Raw genomic sequence first — 16,633 nt, 5'->3', positions numbered from 1 at the left:
TATGTTTACGCCCAGGACTCCAGCTTCAGAGACCCAAGGCAGACATTGAATGATTTAAGACGATAGAGAAAGAGAGGCAGAATAGAAAAAGAACGAGTCACACTAGTGGCGACTTAACAGGAGTTTATTTCAACTGAATTCTGGATTTAGTTCTACCAGCTTGGTGTTCAGTAGTTATTGTTTCCTTCTTAAAATCACAACCTTCTAAACAACCACAAACAAGTAACAAACAAAAAGACAGAATAAAATCCACAATGTCTCGTGTCATTAAATATATCCATATATAATAACCATAATATATTAGTACACATTGTAAAACAAACATCGCAAAAAATGGTTTTGCAAAGGCCAACACAGCTAAACAACATTTACAATTAAAAAGTATGAACAAAAGCAGCGTTTTGACAGATCTGCGGTCGTAATATTTCATCAAAGCGGAGGACCTTGTCAATCCATTGCTTGGAATACTGATCTAAAATGTACATCATGGGGATACAGAGACAGAATGGGAAAAACGATTGAGGTTTGATTATATACTATGTGCCAAACAGAAATACATTTACATTTAATGTCACGAGTATGGATATAACGATGAAAGGAAGTAACATGTAAATATATGTATAAATACGTGTAATATGTCATCTGTAATATTTCAATACACCAGCACAAAGCATGTGTATTTATATGACTGATCTGTACACAGAGAGAAACCGTATGGAACACAGATGCTGGCAATCAGACACTCAATGTACATCTGATTGGTTTGAAATTAAAGAAAGATGTGGTTTTAATTCATTTGGGGATAATCAGGTGATTGAATTACAGGATTTCCCCCCCTAGTCCTCGTTTCGCCCTCTTCGAATCGTTCTGAACTGAATTAATTTGACAGCCTTGTAAGAGACATTGAAGAATGTCTGCAGCTGTTGAATAGCTGCTGCTACGGCATCCATATTAGGAAGACCACTGAAAGGTTTGCTTGAAATCTGATGACTTGCTCATATGGATGCCGGACACCACTCAAGACAGAATTTTCAAGAACTCTAGAGTGGCAGGCAGTCCAGCTTGTAACATGTATATCTAATGCACAAGGGTGAGGTCTATGGATGGTTAAGTGGGGGGAGAAGGGGTATGAAGACTAATAATGACTAATAATGCTTGTGTAATAATGTTTGGAACAGTCCACTGTTCGTCAGAGGTAAACTGCACTCTTACATTTCTCTTGCCTCAATACAACAAGAACATAAATACTGTTCTTAGGTGTGCACTCTGTCCGTTCTCTTTACTGAAATCTATAATCAATAAATTGAAGTTAATAATAGTTTTATTATCTAGATCATTTTCACATAAAAATACTACCTATACAGATCTTTTATTGTTGACTGCCAATCCCTGTTTTAGTACCTTGGGGAAGAGGCTTGTTTCAATTAGAAATGCTTGACACATTGTGATTTTACATTTTTTTTTGCATCCAAATAGTGTGAATTTAATACGACACAGAAACAATTCTGTGCCGATTGGTGAATAGTCTACAGCCTACATGAGGAAATATTGTTCCTATGGAGAGGTCGTATACATATGTACATTGTAACGCTTTCAATTCAATATGTACCAATATCTCACTGCTTGGTTAACGTTCTCTGAAAACAATCAGATTTGTGTTGTCCACACACAGGGCCTAGTGTGGTAGCTAATCTATTTGAAACCTTCGGTATGATAAGGTTTTATATTCACATCATTGCAAATGCTTCCTTTTGGTTTTGTGTAAAGCATGTGTACTATATTATAATAGTAATGTGAATTCATATTTCAGAAATGTATACCTTCAATATCAAATAAAAAAACTACTAAATCTGGGCTACATGGTGAAGAACCGCACTGCTTTCTATCTCTTAGAAGGACTGGCTCCAAAATCACTCGATCATTAAATATATACTGAACAAAAAAATAAAAGCAACATGTGAAGTGTTTTATGAGCTGAAATAAAAGATCCCAGAAATGTTCCATACGCACAAAAAGCTTATTTCTCTCAAATTTTGTGTACACATTTGTTTACCGCCCTGTTAGTGAGCATTTCTTGTTTACCAAGATATTCCATCCACAAGACCGGTGTGGCATATCAAGAAGCTGATTAAACGGCATGATCACTACACAGGTGCACCTTGTGCTGGGGACAATAAAAGGCAGTTTTGTCACACAACACAATGCCACATGTGTCTCAAGTTTTGAGGGAGCATGCAATTGGCATGCTGACTGCAGGAATGTCCCCCAAAGCTGTTGCCAGAGAATTTAATGTTCATTTCTCTACCACATCTGGCTTTCTCACATGCGGGATCGTCTGAGATCAGCCAGCAGGACAGCTGATGAAACTGAGGAGGACTTTTATCTGTAATAAAGCGCTTTTGTGGGGAAAAAGTCATTCTGATTGGCTGGGCCTGGCTCCTCAGTGGGTTGGCCTATGCCCACCCAAGGCTGCGTCCCTGCCCAGTCATGTGAAATCCATAGATTAGGGCCTAATTCATTTATTTAAATTGACTAATTTCCTTATATTGAATTGTAACTCTGTAAAATCATTAATTATTGCATGTTGCACTTATGTTTGTTCAGTATAATTGAACCAAACATTGATAAAATATTAAAACAAGTGATCCTAAATAGAGATTGAAGATCCTAAACTGAAATCTGGTTGTTATTGTTCTAATAGCAGGAGTCTTTGTGGAATCACAGACCTTTTGAATGCAGTCCGTCATCTTCTTGGGAATCCAGCAATAGTATTATTAAAAACACTAACCATGAAATTAGACAGCAGCACCAGTCAAAAAGAGAGTAAAGACACGGTGTCCATATTAGGACATCAACTCATCTGACGCTGTCCTAATATGGACGCTATGTATTTGACATAAGAACCATCCTTTTTGGAGACAGGTTGACATGCAGTTTGAAACTGTACAAGAGTGTGTTAATCACCACAATTCACAATGAGCATTCATTCATTTCAGATCATTCTGAATACTGAAACCGGACAAAGAGAAATGTGTAGATTTAAAATAATATCCTCGATTAAGCTTAGTTAACAAAGCTGGAGTCAAATATTTTGTACACCTTTTAAGAATGGACATTCATTTTCTTTCTTCCCATTTCACTGTCTGCATCTAGGGCCCAACATTCAATCAAATGTACAATATGTCACACCCGATATAATAAAAAAACGTAGCTAGTTACTGTGCGTTTTATGTCACATACACATACGACCAGGCGAAGCGCAAGGGCAACCTATTTGATAATACATGAAACGTGCATTTCCAAGGCGCAGAACCAATGTTATTTTATGGCACTTTTTACTGCACTGCCAATAGGATACACAATTTCAACACAAAAAAAAGTTGAAGTGAGGACGTTTGAAGATGCAGGCTGGTTTGTCAGTGATATTATTAGCTAACCCTAAAAACGACAGAAAACAGAGCTTGTGATAATGCAGTGGCTTGATTGGTGGTGTCTTCGCACCAGCACAAAATGCTCATAAAATAGGGTTATGAAATATCAATATGAAAAAAAATGAAAACCCAAATAACATTATATATACTGGTAATAGGTGCAAACTTGGCAAATCCACAGAGACAAATCTCAAAGGAAAAAACAACGAAGCAATGACACCTGCAGCGTGAGCTCCTTCACAAAAGTCCACTAGAAAAGATCTTCTCAATAATATTCTCTTCGTGCTTCTACTCGGAAAAGTAGCGACAACGCACAGGCCCTTTCTGTCCTTCCTCAGTCTCCCTCTCTCTCCTCTCGCCCTTTTTCAACACCCACTCGTCCGTTCTCCTGTCCCGCGTTCCATTCCCTCGCTCCAGGCGTCGTCCGTACTTTCCGCCTATGCCTTCTTGCACTTGCCTTTCTTCTCACGTTGCTGGAACTTCCTCAGCCGACGGGCCCATGTGTCTCTCCACTGGATGACCAGGGAGCCCTTATCGGCCACCACTCCAGACTGCCCTGGAGAATCCTCATTGTTACCCAGGAGCAGGTACTTCTTCCCGGTCTTGATCTTTGGACACTTGCACGCCACATCCTTGGCCCTGACCCACAGGAACTGGTCGCCGCGGCGGATGCGGCTCTCGCCCTGCTTGTAGACAGAGATGATGTTGACGGTGAACTTCCACCACTCGTCCGCCTTGTCCGCCTTCAGAATGTGCACCTGGACAGCTGGGGAGGGGAGAGAGAGACTTTAACCGAAGAGTTATTTACAATGTATTTTTGTTATGTCTTTGTGTGCGACTCAATACTAGCATTAGAATTTCCTGCTCAATGGGATACACAGTACAGTGCTGTTATTAAATGTAATGTAAATGTTATTCCTATCTCTATCACTGGGGTTCGTGTCTGTATCACAGACTTCAATTACAACCCCATCCATGTCCTCTTGGCACAGGAGAGCAACCCGGTCCTTATCGTCTGCTCCATTCCTTCCTGCTATCCTGACTGTGACCTTGCTCTTTTTCTCTAGACCGACAAGCCATGATCCTAGCAACAGTTGCTATGTCACCCTGGGACAAAATAATTCAGTTTGACCGAGTCAGACATTTCCCATGGAATCCCTTTTCCTTCTTGCAAAAACTTTGCCAAGACATCTCTCTCTCATCTCTCTCTCATCTCTCTCTCTCTCTGGCCGTTCTGTATGATTGGAGGGAGAGAAAAGTGCTAGTGTATCTCCCACTACAGATGCAGGATCTTAATTTAATCACCCTGTTGCAGGTGAAGTTTCCTGCAACATAGGACATTTAAAACTTGTAGTGTCTTTGAGTTTTAAAAAGGTTTCTACTGTTTGTAATTTAAACTTTGTAATTTCAGATTTGATGTTCCCTTACAATACAAAAATGTCCATTAATTATAATCCACATAGTAATTTACATTTCCTGTTGCTGTAGGATTATTTTCCTGCTGTAGGAGACTGGCTCATATTAAGATCCTACATCTGTAAGTCAAGTATGGGTATCAGACAGACAGTGAAGCAGGCAATACTGACGGCGGGTATCCTGCTGTCTGTAGCTGAATCCTCTAGCTCTTAGTCCTCTGTGTCCACTGGTCCATGTGCGTCTCCAGTCAGCGCTACTGGCTCCACAGACTAGCACCATGAGACGCTGTGATCTCCACTGTCCAAGCGGCATTACAGGACACTGAAAACACCATAACTGACAAAGCCTCAAGAGCAGGGTTCTGTTCTATTCTCTTTAAAAAAAAAAGTGAGTTTGGCTTCTCCATTTGGCGCTGATTCTAGTGGAGTCATCAGCAACTACCTACTCAACCGGCCCCAGTGGACAGGAGACTGGACCTGTAACCTAACCAGACGCCCATCAGAGGCTTGTATCCTCCAAGGGAAATGCTGTCAAGACAAAGTCGTCCGGTAGCAGATCCAGCTCCACGTCCATTATAGATGTCAGGGGATTTGATTTGGGGCGTGATTAAGAGGCAGGGATGGGCTGTAAGGAGATGGGGTTTTGGGGGAGCGGCTCTGTGATAGTATGATTTATTACGGAGAGGATCAAGGAGTGCGACGTTGACAATATGTTCCATTGCTCGCCAACAGCTCTCAAACGCAGCATAGATCACCTTAAAATGTAACAGCAGTCGTTAAACCAGGGGTCATTCGCTTAACCTGAGCATGAATGTAATGGCTCTCTCAATGGCTCCAAATGAGACGTGTCCTGCACTGCACTGCAGATTTGACGCCATGCATGGTAGATCACAGGGTAATCAAATAGGGCCCTAGTGTTCTTTTCTGCTAGCATTAGCATGGGCATTGGTTGAACTGGCTGTTGACCTGGTGGTGAACCCTATTGGTGCCCTCTGTCACCCTGTCCTTCCCTGGTGTCACCACTGGAAGGCGCTCTCTGTTTGTGTCTACACAACAACACAGGGTGAAACCCTGAGAGACCAAACTATAAATAACTCAACCTATTGTGAAGCCCTGTTCCACTGTCATTTCAGGCCTTTTGTATGGAGAAATTGCTGTATCCAAGTGGTTCTCTATGGGGGTTGAAGTGTGTCTGCATATTATCCAGCATAGACCCAAGGCACAGCGAGACACTGCACTCCTAATGCTCTCCGCCACACCAGGACCCTCCAGTAAACCTTCCTGAAGTGTAAAGTGCGAGGCGAGTCTTATCCCTGTACAGGACCAGTACAAAGCCCCCCTGAGGTATGGCGAGGCAGGGAGAAAATGGATTAGACCCAGGCCTTGGCAGGGAGGCCGGCCCCAGGGCCCAGGGCAGGTTAGGGAGGTATGCGTAGGGCTTGGGTAATGTTGGAGAGGGCCAGGGGGGAAGCAGAGGAAATTGCCTGTAATTGGACATTGAGGAGAACAGTAAGAGTAAAACAGTGGGGGTTCCCTTACTGTCGCCTGCTCTGAAGCCCAGGAGCATGTACCCTAACCCCACTGTGGACTATTACACACACACACACACACCATGCCTTCTCTGAGGCATGCTGGGGTGGTGCTGGGATCACTCATCAATACCAGCAGGTCCCCTCTACACACTCCTCCTCCGGTGCATGCCAGACCTGCCTGCCTATGAGAGACTAGGATGGGGGTAGAGGACACTCCCTGTGTTGTTGAGCTGCGCTCTCAACACTGCTGAGTCTGAGCTACAGTGAGACACACTATGATGTCTTGATGACATGCACCTGGGGTGCACCTGGGTAGGGTCCCACCTCACTCCTCATCTCCTCTCCCCTATGGGTCTTCAGTGGGCACTGACAAGCTCTGACTCATAGACAGACTTATTTTCAGTGTATAAGGGTAAGAGTTTGTACAGCTGAAGACCACAACACATCACTGAGCTTCCCCAGGACAGAGTGCGTCTCCCTACGGGGAGTCCATTGATTCTTGCGTGGGCCTGAGAGGAGAAACATGGCCCCGTTACACTCCATTGGAGGTGCATGTTCCAAATCCTCCACCGAGGGCTCCTAATGCCTGACTCACTGGAGACCCTAACTAATACACCTCCTTCACACATGAGCTCCGCTGCCGGGGATCAATGATCCACAGAGCTTTTGTTTTTTTACCACTCATTAAACCTGCTCGCCTACAAATGGCTACAAACTAGTTACTGTGGTGCAGAACTTTTCTTTATTTTTGTATTTTTTCTTTATTTCACCTTTATTTAACCAGGTAGGCTAGTTGAGAACAGGTTCTCATTTACAACTGTGACCTGGCCAAGATAAAGCATAGCAGTGTGAACAGACAACAACACAGAGTTACACATGGAGTGAACAATAAACAAGTCAATAACACAGTAGGAAAAAAAGAGTCTATATACATTGTGTGCAAAAGGCTTGAGGAGGTAGGCGGATAATTACAATTTAGCAGATTAACACTGGAGTGATAAATGATCAGATGGTCATGTGCAGGTAGAGATACTGGTGTGCAGAAAAGCAGAAAAGTAAATAAATACATAAATTTGCATATACATATGCATGGCAAGCATTTACCAAACACCACACGGTAGAGTATTTTCACATCTATAAACTTCCATATTTTTTTAGCAATTGCCTCTTAAAGAGGACACCATTCTGTATACATCTGGCCCTTCTTTGGACACTGTTTAACAAACCTCCAAACGAGCTTCAACACCATACAATACTCCTTCCGTGGCCTCCAACTGCTTTTAAATGCTAGTAAAACTAAGTGCCGATTGCTGCCCGCACCCTCCCGCCAGACTAGCGTCACTACTCTGGACGGGTCTGACCTAGAATATGTGGACAACTACAAATACCTAGGTGCCTGGTTAGACTGTAAACTCTCCTTCCAGACTCACATTAAGCATCTCCAATCCAAAATTAAATCTAAAATCGGCTTCCTATTTCACAACAAAGCATCCTTCACTCATTCCACCAAACACACCCTCATAAAACTGACTATCCTACCGATCCTCGACTTCGGCGATTGTAATTTACAAAATAGCCCCCAACACTCTACTCAGCAAACTGGATGCAGTCTATCACAGTGCCATCTGTTTTATCATCAAAGCCCCATATACTACCCACCACTGCGACCTGTATGCTCTTGTTGGCTGGCCCCCACTACATATCTGTCGCCAAACCCACTGGCTCCAGGTCATCTATAAGTCTTTGCTAGGTAAAGCTCCGCCTTATTTCAGCTCACTGGTCACCATAGCAACACCCACGCGCTCCAGCAGGTATATTGCACTGGTCATTCCCAAAGATAACACTTCCTCTGGCTGCCTTTCCTTCCAGTTCTCTGCTGCCAATGACTGGAACGAATTGCAAAAATCTCTTGAGTCTTTTATCTCCCTCTCTAACTATAAGCATCAGCTGTCAGAGCAGCTTACCGATCACTGTACCTGTACACAGCCAATCTGTAAATAGCACACCCTACTACCTTATCCCCATATTATTACTTACCCTCTTGCTCTTTTGCACCCCAGTATCTCTACTTGCACATCATCATCTGCATCTATCACTCCAGTATTAATGCTAAATTGTAATTATTTTTGGCTCTAGGGCCTATTTATGGCCTACCTCCCTACTCTTCTACATTTGCACACACTGTACATAAATAGAAAAATCGTTATTTTATTTTATTGACTGTTTGTTTATGTGTAACTCTGTGTTGTTGTTTTTTTCGCACTGCGTTGCTTTATCTTGGCCAGGTTGCAGTTGTAAATGTGAACTGGTTCTCAACTGGCCTACCTGGTTAAATAAAGGTGAAATAAAATCAAATAAAAAAGAGCTGCAATGAGAGAATTTAAGCCACTTTTCATTTGTGGCACAGGGGATTCCTCCTGACACCATGCCTGGATCCAACCTCAAAAACTCAGGAACAATGCCTGGGCCGTCATTCATTCAATCTGCCAAGGTATTTTCAGGCAGGATTCCCCTTCTTGGTTGACTGATTTAACAGACTGGCTTCAATCAGGTCGGGGTCAAACCTCCACAACCTTCACCAGGGTCTTAACCACCTAAAGCACCTTTTCAACCTTTCAACCTTTTCAATGACCAGGGCAGCCGGATGGGATGGCCACAGGAATGCCTGTCTGAAAAGGCCCATCCTTTAAGTTCCCCTTAATGAGGACCTTTAGACGCGCACCCCAACTGTCCGTCACACCAACTTTGCTTTATCCATTATCCGCCTTGCCCTTAAATACCTGCTGGGCTGTCCATCATCCGCCCCCCCCCCCCACCCCCTTCGCACCCTTCTATCCTCACACCCTAAGCTCTTCTCTCTGATGGCTTGTCCCCCCCCCCTTTGTTTGATCCTTTGACTTTCTTTCTTGAAAAGCTGGAGTAAGCTGTCCCTAGAATGCCCAGGAGCTGTAGGGTTGTCCTGGGGGGGATGCCTGGGCTTGGTGCTGGGTGTTGTAAATAAAGATGTAGCTAGCTACTTGAGCTGGCTGAGTTCCCAAGTCCACCAGGGCTCAGGAGGCAGCGTGAGCTTCTACTGTAGGGTTGTCCTGGGGGGGATGCCTGGGCTTGGTGCTGGGTGTTGTAAATAAAGATGTAGCTAGCTACTTGAGCTAGCTGAGTTCCCAAGTCCACCAGGGCTCAGGAGGCAGCGTGAGCTTCTACTGTAGGGTTGTCCTGGGGGGGATGCCTGGGCTTGGTGCTGGGTGTTGTAAATAAAGATGTAGCTAGCTACTTGAGCTGGCTGAGTTCCCAAGTCCACCAGGGCTCAGGAGGCAGCGTGAGCTTCTACTGTAGGGTTGTCCTGGGGGGATGCCTGGGCTTGGTGCTGGGTGTTGTAAATAAAGATGTAGCTAGCTATTTGAGCTGGCTGAGTTCCCAAGTCCACCAGGGCTCAGGAGGCAGCGTGAGCTTCTACTGTAGGGTTGTCCTGGGGGGATGCCTGGGCTTGGTGCTGGGTGTTGTAAATAAAGATGTAGCTAGCTACTTGAGCTAGCTGAGTTCCCAAGTCCACCAGGGCTCAGGAGGCAGCGTGAGCTTCTACTGTAGGGTTGTCCTGGGGGGGATGCCTGGGCTTGGTGCTGGGTGTTGTAAATAAAGATGTAGCTAGCTACTTGAGCTGGCTGAGTTCCCAAGTCCACCAGGGCTTAGGAGGCAGCGTGAGCTTCTACTGTAGGGTTGTCCTGGGGGGGATGCCTGGGCTTGGTGCTGGGTGTTGTAAATAAAGATGTAGCTAGCTACTTGAGCTGGCTGAGTTCCCAAGTCCACCAGGGCTCAGGAGGCAGCGTGAGCTTCTACTGTAGGGTTGTCCTGGGGGGGATGCCTGGGCTTGGTGCTGGGTGTTGTAAATAAAGATGTAGCTAGCTACTTGAGCTGGCTGAGTTCCCAAGTCCACCAGGGCTCAGGAGGCAGTGTGAGCTTCTACTGTAGGATTGTAGACTGTACAGAGGATTGAACTCAACTCACCGTAATCTTTCTTGCAGTATTTCTTCATGTTGATCTTCAGTTTGCCTTTCGACGCCTTGCAATAGGAGTCACAGTCTGAGAGAGAGAGAGAGAGAGAGAGAGAGATCCACACTAGGTTAAAACAACTAAAGAGGGAGCAACACAAACTGTGAAAAAAGACAAAAGTGACACTACATCTCCTTCAGAATTCCTTGCGATACGCATCTGGCAGGTTCAATTGTGTCTTCCTCTAATAGGGCTTTATGGTGCATTGAGAGGAGTGATGGCCAATAGAAATGAGACAGACAAAAAGGGTCCCGCGGCTGCAGGCGACCGCCCGGCCCTATAGCTCTGATGGGAGGACCTCTGGACTGCTGCTTATTGTGCCACGGCTTCAGAAAACCACTCAAATTAACCCCCCCAATCCCCATGCCGACCGCCACCCAACATCCCCCTGTCAAAGTGCCAGTTTGGGACTGATTAAGGCCTGTGGAAGCACTCCCAGTCCCCCAACACCAATAGCCGCAGGAAGTAGGGGTGCTGGAGATGCTGCATCGCCTGTTGATAAATGTAAATCATTTTGCCTGAAATTATGTAGTACTCTTGGTGGAAAAATCCATCTCCATATAATTTAGCCGCAGAATCTCAATAGCTTCTAAAAAATAGCTAAGTTTTATCACTTACAGTTGGGAAATCACTCTCATCAAATATAGAACAAGACTAGCTGTTTGACTATTAAACTCATGGGTACACTAGCAATAGATGCCAGTCATGACCTAAATGGAAGCTGCCATCTATGGATTATACATCTATTGATTATACATCTATGGGTTATACATCTATGGGTTATACATCTATGGATTATACATCTATGGATTATACATCTATGGGTTATACATCTATGGGTTATACATCTATGGGTTATACATCTATGGGTTATACATCTATGGGTTATACATCTATGGATTATACATCTATGGGTTATACATCTATGGATTATACATCTATGGGTTATACATCTATGGATTATACATCTATGGATTATACATCTATGGATTATACATCTATTGATTATACATCTATGGATTAAGAGAGGAGTATAGTTTGTTGCTAGCGAACCTGGCAATATGACAACCGAATTCAAAAATACCAGTTGCTGAAAACAGCTGGTCAAACCAGAAACATAAGTGAGGATTTGACAGCATAGCGCCACTTGCATCAGGACTACAACAGTGTGGATCGGGAAAATGTATGTTCATCACTCACCACGTTAGGTCATCAGATGCTCCCAAAAATGATGTATCTGCAAAAAATGCTACTGTAGCTAGAAAACGTTTCCCCTGTTGAACCTGCATTTACAATGTATACAATTTCAGTATGTGTGGTTTTTGGTTTAGCTTTTTGTAACTTTGTAACAAGTACGGTCTGCATGTGTCGGCGAATATTGCGTAATGATTGCAAGGTGTCCCCGAGATCTTTTCCAACTGTCCCGTTATCTGGTTTTAATGTCCATTCTAGAATTCCCTTCTAACCAATCAGAAATGAGTACTCAACCATGCTGTGGATACTTTTAATAATATACAATCTGTGTGTGTGTATTTATATATATTCCTCCTAATAATGTACAATCTGTGTATATATATATTTATATATATATTCCTCATAATAATGTACACTCTGTGTATATACATTTCTCCTAATATTGTACAAATGTCTCTTCATTGGCCTAGGCTATTGTTTGCTTTCAAGACCAGATCATTCTTATTGCTCTCAGTTTGTCAGTGTCAGGTCACGGTCACGGTCATTTCGGGGTGGTATTTAAAAAGATGATGCAAATGTTTTCTATCATATAAATGACGTTAGGCAAAATAAAATCCAAACCATACTAAAAAAACTCATGGGGAAATCCTCAAAAGGCCATTATGCAAATACAATTAGAGATGCATCCAATGCTTTATTATTCATATATATATATATATATATATATATATATATATATATACACAAAGAAGAAGGGAGTTGGCATAGCCACAGGAAGATGTTTTGATTTGGGGGTGCAAAAAAATATCTAATATATATATTTCTTAATTAAAAAAATATTAAGAAATATATATATATATATATATGTTTCTTAATAATTTTTTTGCACCCCCAAATCAATACATCTTCCCGTGGCTATGCCAACTCTTGTCAACTCAACCGCTATGTCCCTCCAAACCCCACTTTTCAGACCCCCCACCGACTTACTTTCAGGCCCCCACCGACTTACCCCAACTCCCATTCCTTTTCAACTCGCCCCCCAAACCCACCCTTCGAGACCCCCCCAGGGCCGTGTCAAGCTTTGGCATTTATTGCAATAGGGGAACCTAGGGGTGGTGGTCCCAGTGATGGGTGGGAGGAGGGGAGGTAGAGGGTCATAGTCACGACAAAAGGAGGTCAGGAAGGAAATTAGCGGCCCATGAAGCGTTAGCCAAAGCCCTTTCTGGTGTCCACTCCTCCACAGTGAACAAATAAATACCTGACAAATCTAGGGCCCGGCCATGGGCCTCATTTATAACCATTGCGTACATTTCAGACTAAATATCTGCATGTGCAATTTCTGAAAATAATACGTAATAAAAAATAATAATCAAAAAATATTTATAAACTTGGTGGATGCCATACATATGCATGTTTCCTGTTATAAATCAGCCCGTCGTAAAACTGTGTGCGCGAGAACGTGCATTATAACTCATGCATGGAAACGCCCTGCATTCACCTTTTATGGTTTTACAATTAACACATTTATTTGCTGTATAATCTGGAACTATTAGAAATCAAAAATAAATGTTATCAAATGTTTCTGGAGGTGTTGCCAGCATGTTTGAACCTTTTGCAGTAATTTATTCTCTGTTTCGCAAATGACTGTGACAGTTTCTGAAAGAAAAAATGATGGAAAATGAATTTAGACCTGTCAGCAGAACGTTTGAATCCAACAATGTTTTGTATCGACTTTTTCCCAAAATATTCCAGACTGTCGTGAATTCTGAAACATTGTCCTAGGGTAACATTTTGTATTATTACAGTATTACTGTACATGCATTCTTCAATGTAAAAGGTTGACTGTCTGTTCACCTGTGAAATTCGACTGTGTGTTATAATCTGCCCTGCCTGTGGGATCACATCGGCTACAGCAAAACTGGAAACACAGTACCTTCGGATTAAATACAAAAAAAATCCTAAGCAATCTACACACAATAACCCCATAATGACAAAGCGAAAACAGGTTTTTAGAAATGTTTGCTAATGTATTAAAAATAAAAAACAGAAATACCTTATTTACATAAGTACTCAGCCCCTTTGCTATGAGACTCGAAATTGAGCTCAGGTGCATCCTGTTTCCATTGATCATCCATGAGATGTTTCTACAACTTGATTGGAGTCCACCTGTGGGAAATTCAATTGATTGGACATGACTTGGAAAGACACACACCTGTCTATATAAGGTCCCACGGTTGACAGTGCATGTCAGAACAAAAACCAAGCCATGAGGTTGAAGGAATTGTCCGTAGAGCTCCGAGACAGGATTGTGTCGAGGTACAGATCTGGGGAAGGGTAACAAAACATTTCTGCAACATTGAAGGTCCCCAAGAACACAGTGGTCTCCATCATTCTTCAATGGAAAATGTTTGGAACCACCAAGACTCTTCCCAGAACTGGCAGCCCCGGCCAAACTGAGCAATCGGAGGAGAAGGGCCTTGGTCAGGGAGGTGACCAAGAACCTAATGGTCACTCTGACAGAGCTCCAGTTCCTCTGTGGAGATGGAAGAAACTTCCAGAAGGACAACCATCTCTGCAGCACTTCACCAATCAGACTCTCAGACCATGATAAACAAGATTATCTGGTCTGATGAACTCTTTGGCCTGAATGCCAATCGTCATGCCTGGAGGAAACCGGGCACAATCTCTACGGTGAAGCATGGTGGTGGCCGCATCATGCTGTGGGGATGTTTTTCAGCAGCAGTGACTGGGAGACTCGTCAGGATTGAGGCAAAGATGAACAAGGCAAAGTACAGAGAGATCCTTGATGAAAACCTGCTCCAGAGTGCTCAAGACCTCAGACTGGGGCGAAGTTTCACCTTCCAACAGGACAACGATCCTAAGCACACAGCCAAGACAACGTAGGAGTGGCTTCGGGACAATCCTCTGAATGTCCTTGAGTGGTCCAGCCAGAGCCCGGACTTGAACCTGATCGAACATCTCTGGAGAGACCTGAAAAAGAGCTGTGCAGCAGCGCTCCCCATCCAACCTGACATAGCTTGAGAAGATCTGCAGAGAAGAATGGGAGAAACTCCCCAAATACAGGTGTGCCAAGCTTGTAGCATCATACCCAAGAAGACTCTAGGCTGTAATTGCTGCCAAAGGTGCTTCAACAAAGTACAGAGTAAAGGGTCTGAATACTTATGTAAATGTGGTATTTCAGTTTTTGAAGTTTTATAAATTAGCAAAAAATACTAAAAACCTGTTTTTGCTTTGTCATTATGGGGTATTGTGCGTAGATTGATGAGGGGGGGGGACTATTTAATACATTTTAGAATAAGGCTGTAACGTAACAGAATGTGGAAAAAGTCAAGGGGTCTGAATACTTTCTGAAGGCACTGTACATAGTCTATCTATTTAGGCTAGGTACTGTACAGTATGTATAGAGCCATGTTATCATGGAATGCTCTGCCACCAGAGGTTACTCAGGCAAAAAGCAAGGTAAGCTTAAAAAAACTGAATCTATTTAGGCTACTAGTCCCAATTAAATGGGAGATGCATTGTAATTTGTTGTATGGCTACATAGGGAAAATTACCCGATCATGGCTAGAAAATAGGAGGAATTTATTCTGCAGCGGTCATGAAAATAACCCCAGGCCTACATGCAATACCTCGTAATGTCAAAGTGGAATTGTGTTTTTAGAAATGTTTACAAATGAAATAAAAATGAAAAGTTGAAATGTCTTGAGTCAATTATTATTCAACCCCTTAGTTATAGCAAGCCTACATAAATTCAGGAGTAGAAATGTGATTAATAAGTCACAGAATACATTGCATGGACTCACAATGTGTCCAATAATAATGTTTAACATGATTTGAGTGACTACCTCAACTTTGTACCCCACACATACAATTATCTATAAGGTCCCTCAGTCGAACAGTACATTTCATACACAGATTCAACCACAAAGACCAGGGAGGTTTTCCAATGCCTTGCAAAGAAGAGCACATATTGGTAGATGAGTAAACAAATACAATAAACAGACATTTAATATATAATATAATATATAAGTTATTAATTACACTTTGGACTGTATATCAATACACTCAGTCACTACAAAGATACAGGCGTCCTTCCTAACTCATTTGCCGGAGAGGAAGGAAACCGCTCAAGGATTTCACCAAAACAGCTACAAAGTTTAATGGCTGTGATAGGAGAAAACAGAGGATGTAGTTACTCCACAATACTAATCTAAATGACAGAGTGACAAGAAGGAAGCCTGTAGAGAATACAAATATTACAAAACATGCATCCTGTTTGCAACAAGTCACAAAAGTAATGCAGCAAAAAATGTGTCAATGGAATAAACTTTTTGTCCTGAATACAAAGTGTTATGTTTGGGACATTTTCAACACATCACTGAGTACCACTCTTCATATTTTCAAGCATGGTGGTTGCTGCATCATGTTATGGGTATGCTTGTTATCAGCAAGCACTAAGAAACGGAATAGAGCCAAGCACAGGCAAAATCCTAACGGAATACCTGGTTCAGTCTGCTTTCCAACAGACACTGGGAGACACCTTTCAGCATGACAATCAAATTAAATAGTTGCTTACCAAGACGACATTGAATGTTCCTGAGTGGCCTAGTTACAGTTTTGACTTGAAAATCTATAGCAAGACTTGAAATTGGCTGTCTAGCAATGATCAAACTTGACATTTGTTTAAAGAATAATAGGCAAATGTTGCACAATTCAGGTGTGGAAAGCTCTTAGAGACCTACCCAGAAGGACTCAAAGCTGTAATCGCTGCCAAAGGTGATTCTAACATGTATTAACTCGTGGGTGTGAATACTTATGTAACTTAGTTATTTCTGTATTTAATTTTCAATACATTTGCAAAACAATTCTAAAAACATGTTTTCACTTTGCAATCCATTTGAATTCAGGCTGTAACACAACGAATGTAGAATAAGTCAAGAGGTATGACTACTTTCTGGTTCTGTAGATCAAATTATTTTAGATTCCAAAAATA

At 42.5% G+C, this 16,633-nt stretch overlaps 1 protein-coding gene across 1 annotated transcript in view; it reads right to left on the bottom strand.

The window, feature by feature from the left end:
- Positions 1-108: 108 nt before the first annotated feature.
- LOC115142445 (netrin-1-like) overlaps positions 109-16,633 on the bottom strand; it is a 117,195-nt gene continuing 100,670 nt past the window's right edge. The window contains exons 6-7 of the mRNA XM_029681919.2: positions 10,381-10,455; positions 109-4,197 (exon numbers count right to left, since the gene is read on the bottom strand). Of these exons, the coding sequence (XP_029537779.2) occupies positions 3,869-4,197; positions 10,381-10,455 (404 nt within the window). The 3' untranslated portion in view covers positions 109-3,868. The remainder of the gene's footprint in view (positions 4,198-10,380; positions 10,456-16,633) is intronic.

The sequence above is a fragment of the Oncorhynchus nerka genome, linkage group LG15, assembly GCF_034236695.1.
Source record: "Oncorhynchus nerka isolate Pitt River linkage group LG15, Oner_Uvic_2.0, whole genome shotgun sequence".
NCBI classification, from domain to species: domain Eukaryota; kingdom Metazoa; phylum Chordata; class Actinopteri; order Salmoniformes; family Salmonidae; genus Oncorhynchus; species Oncorhynchus nerka.
Note: the sequence above shows the minus strand (reverse complement) of the source record. Positions and strands in the feature narration are given on the sequence as shown.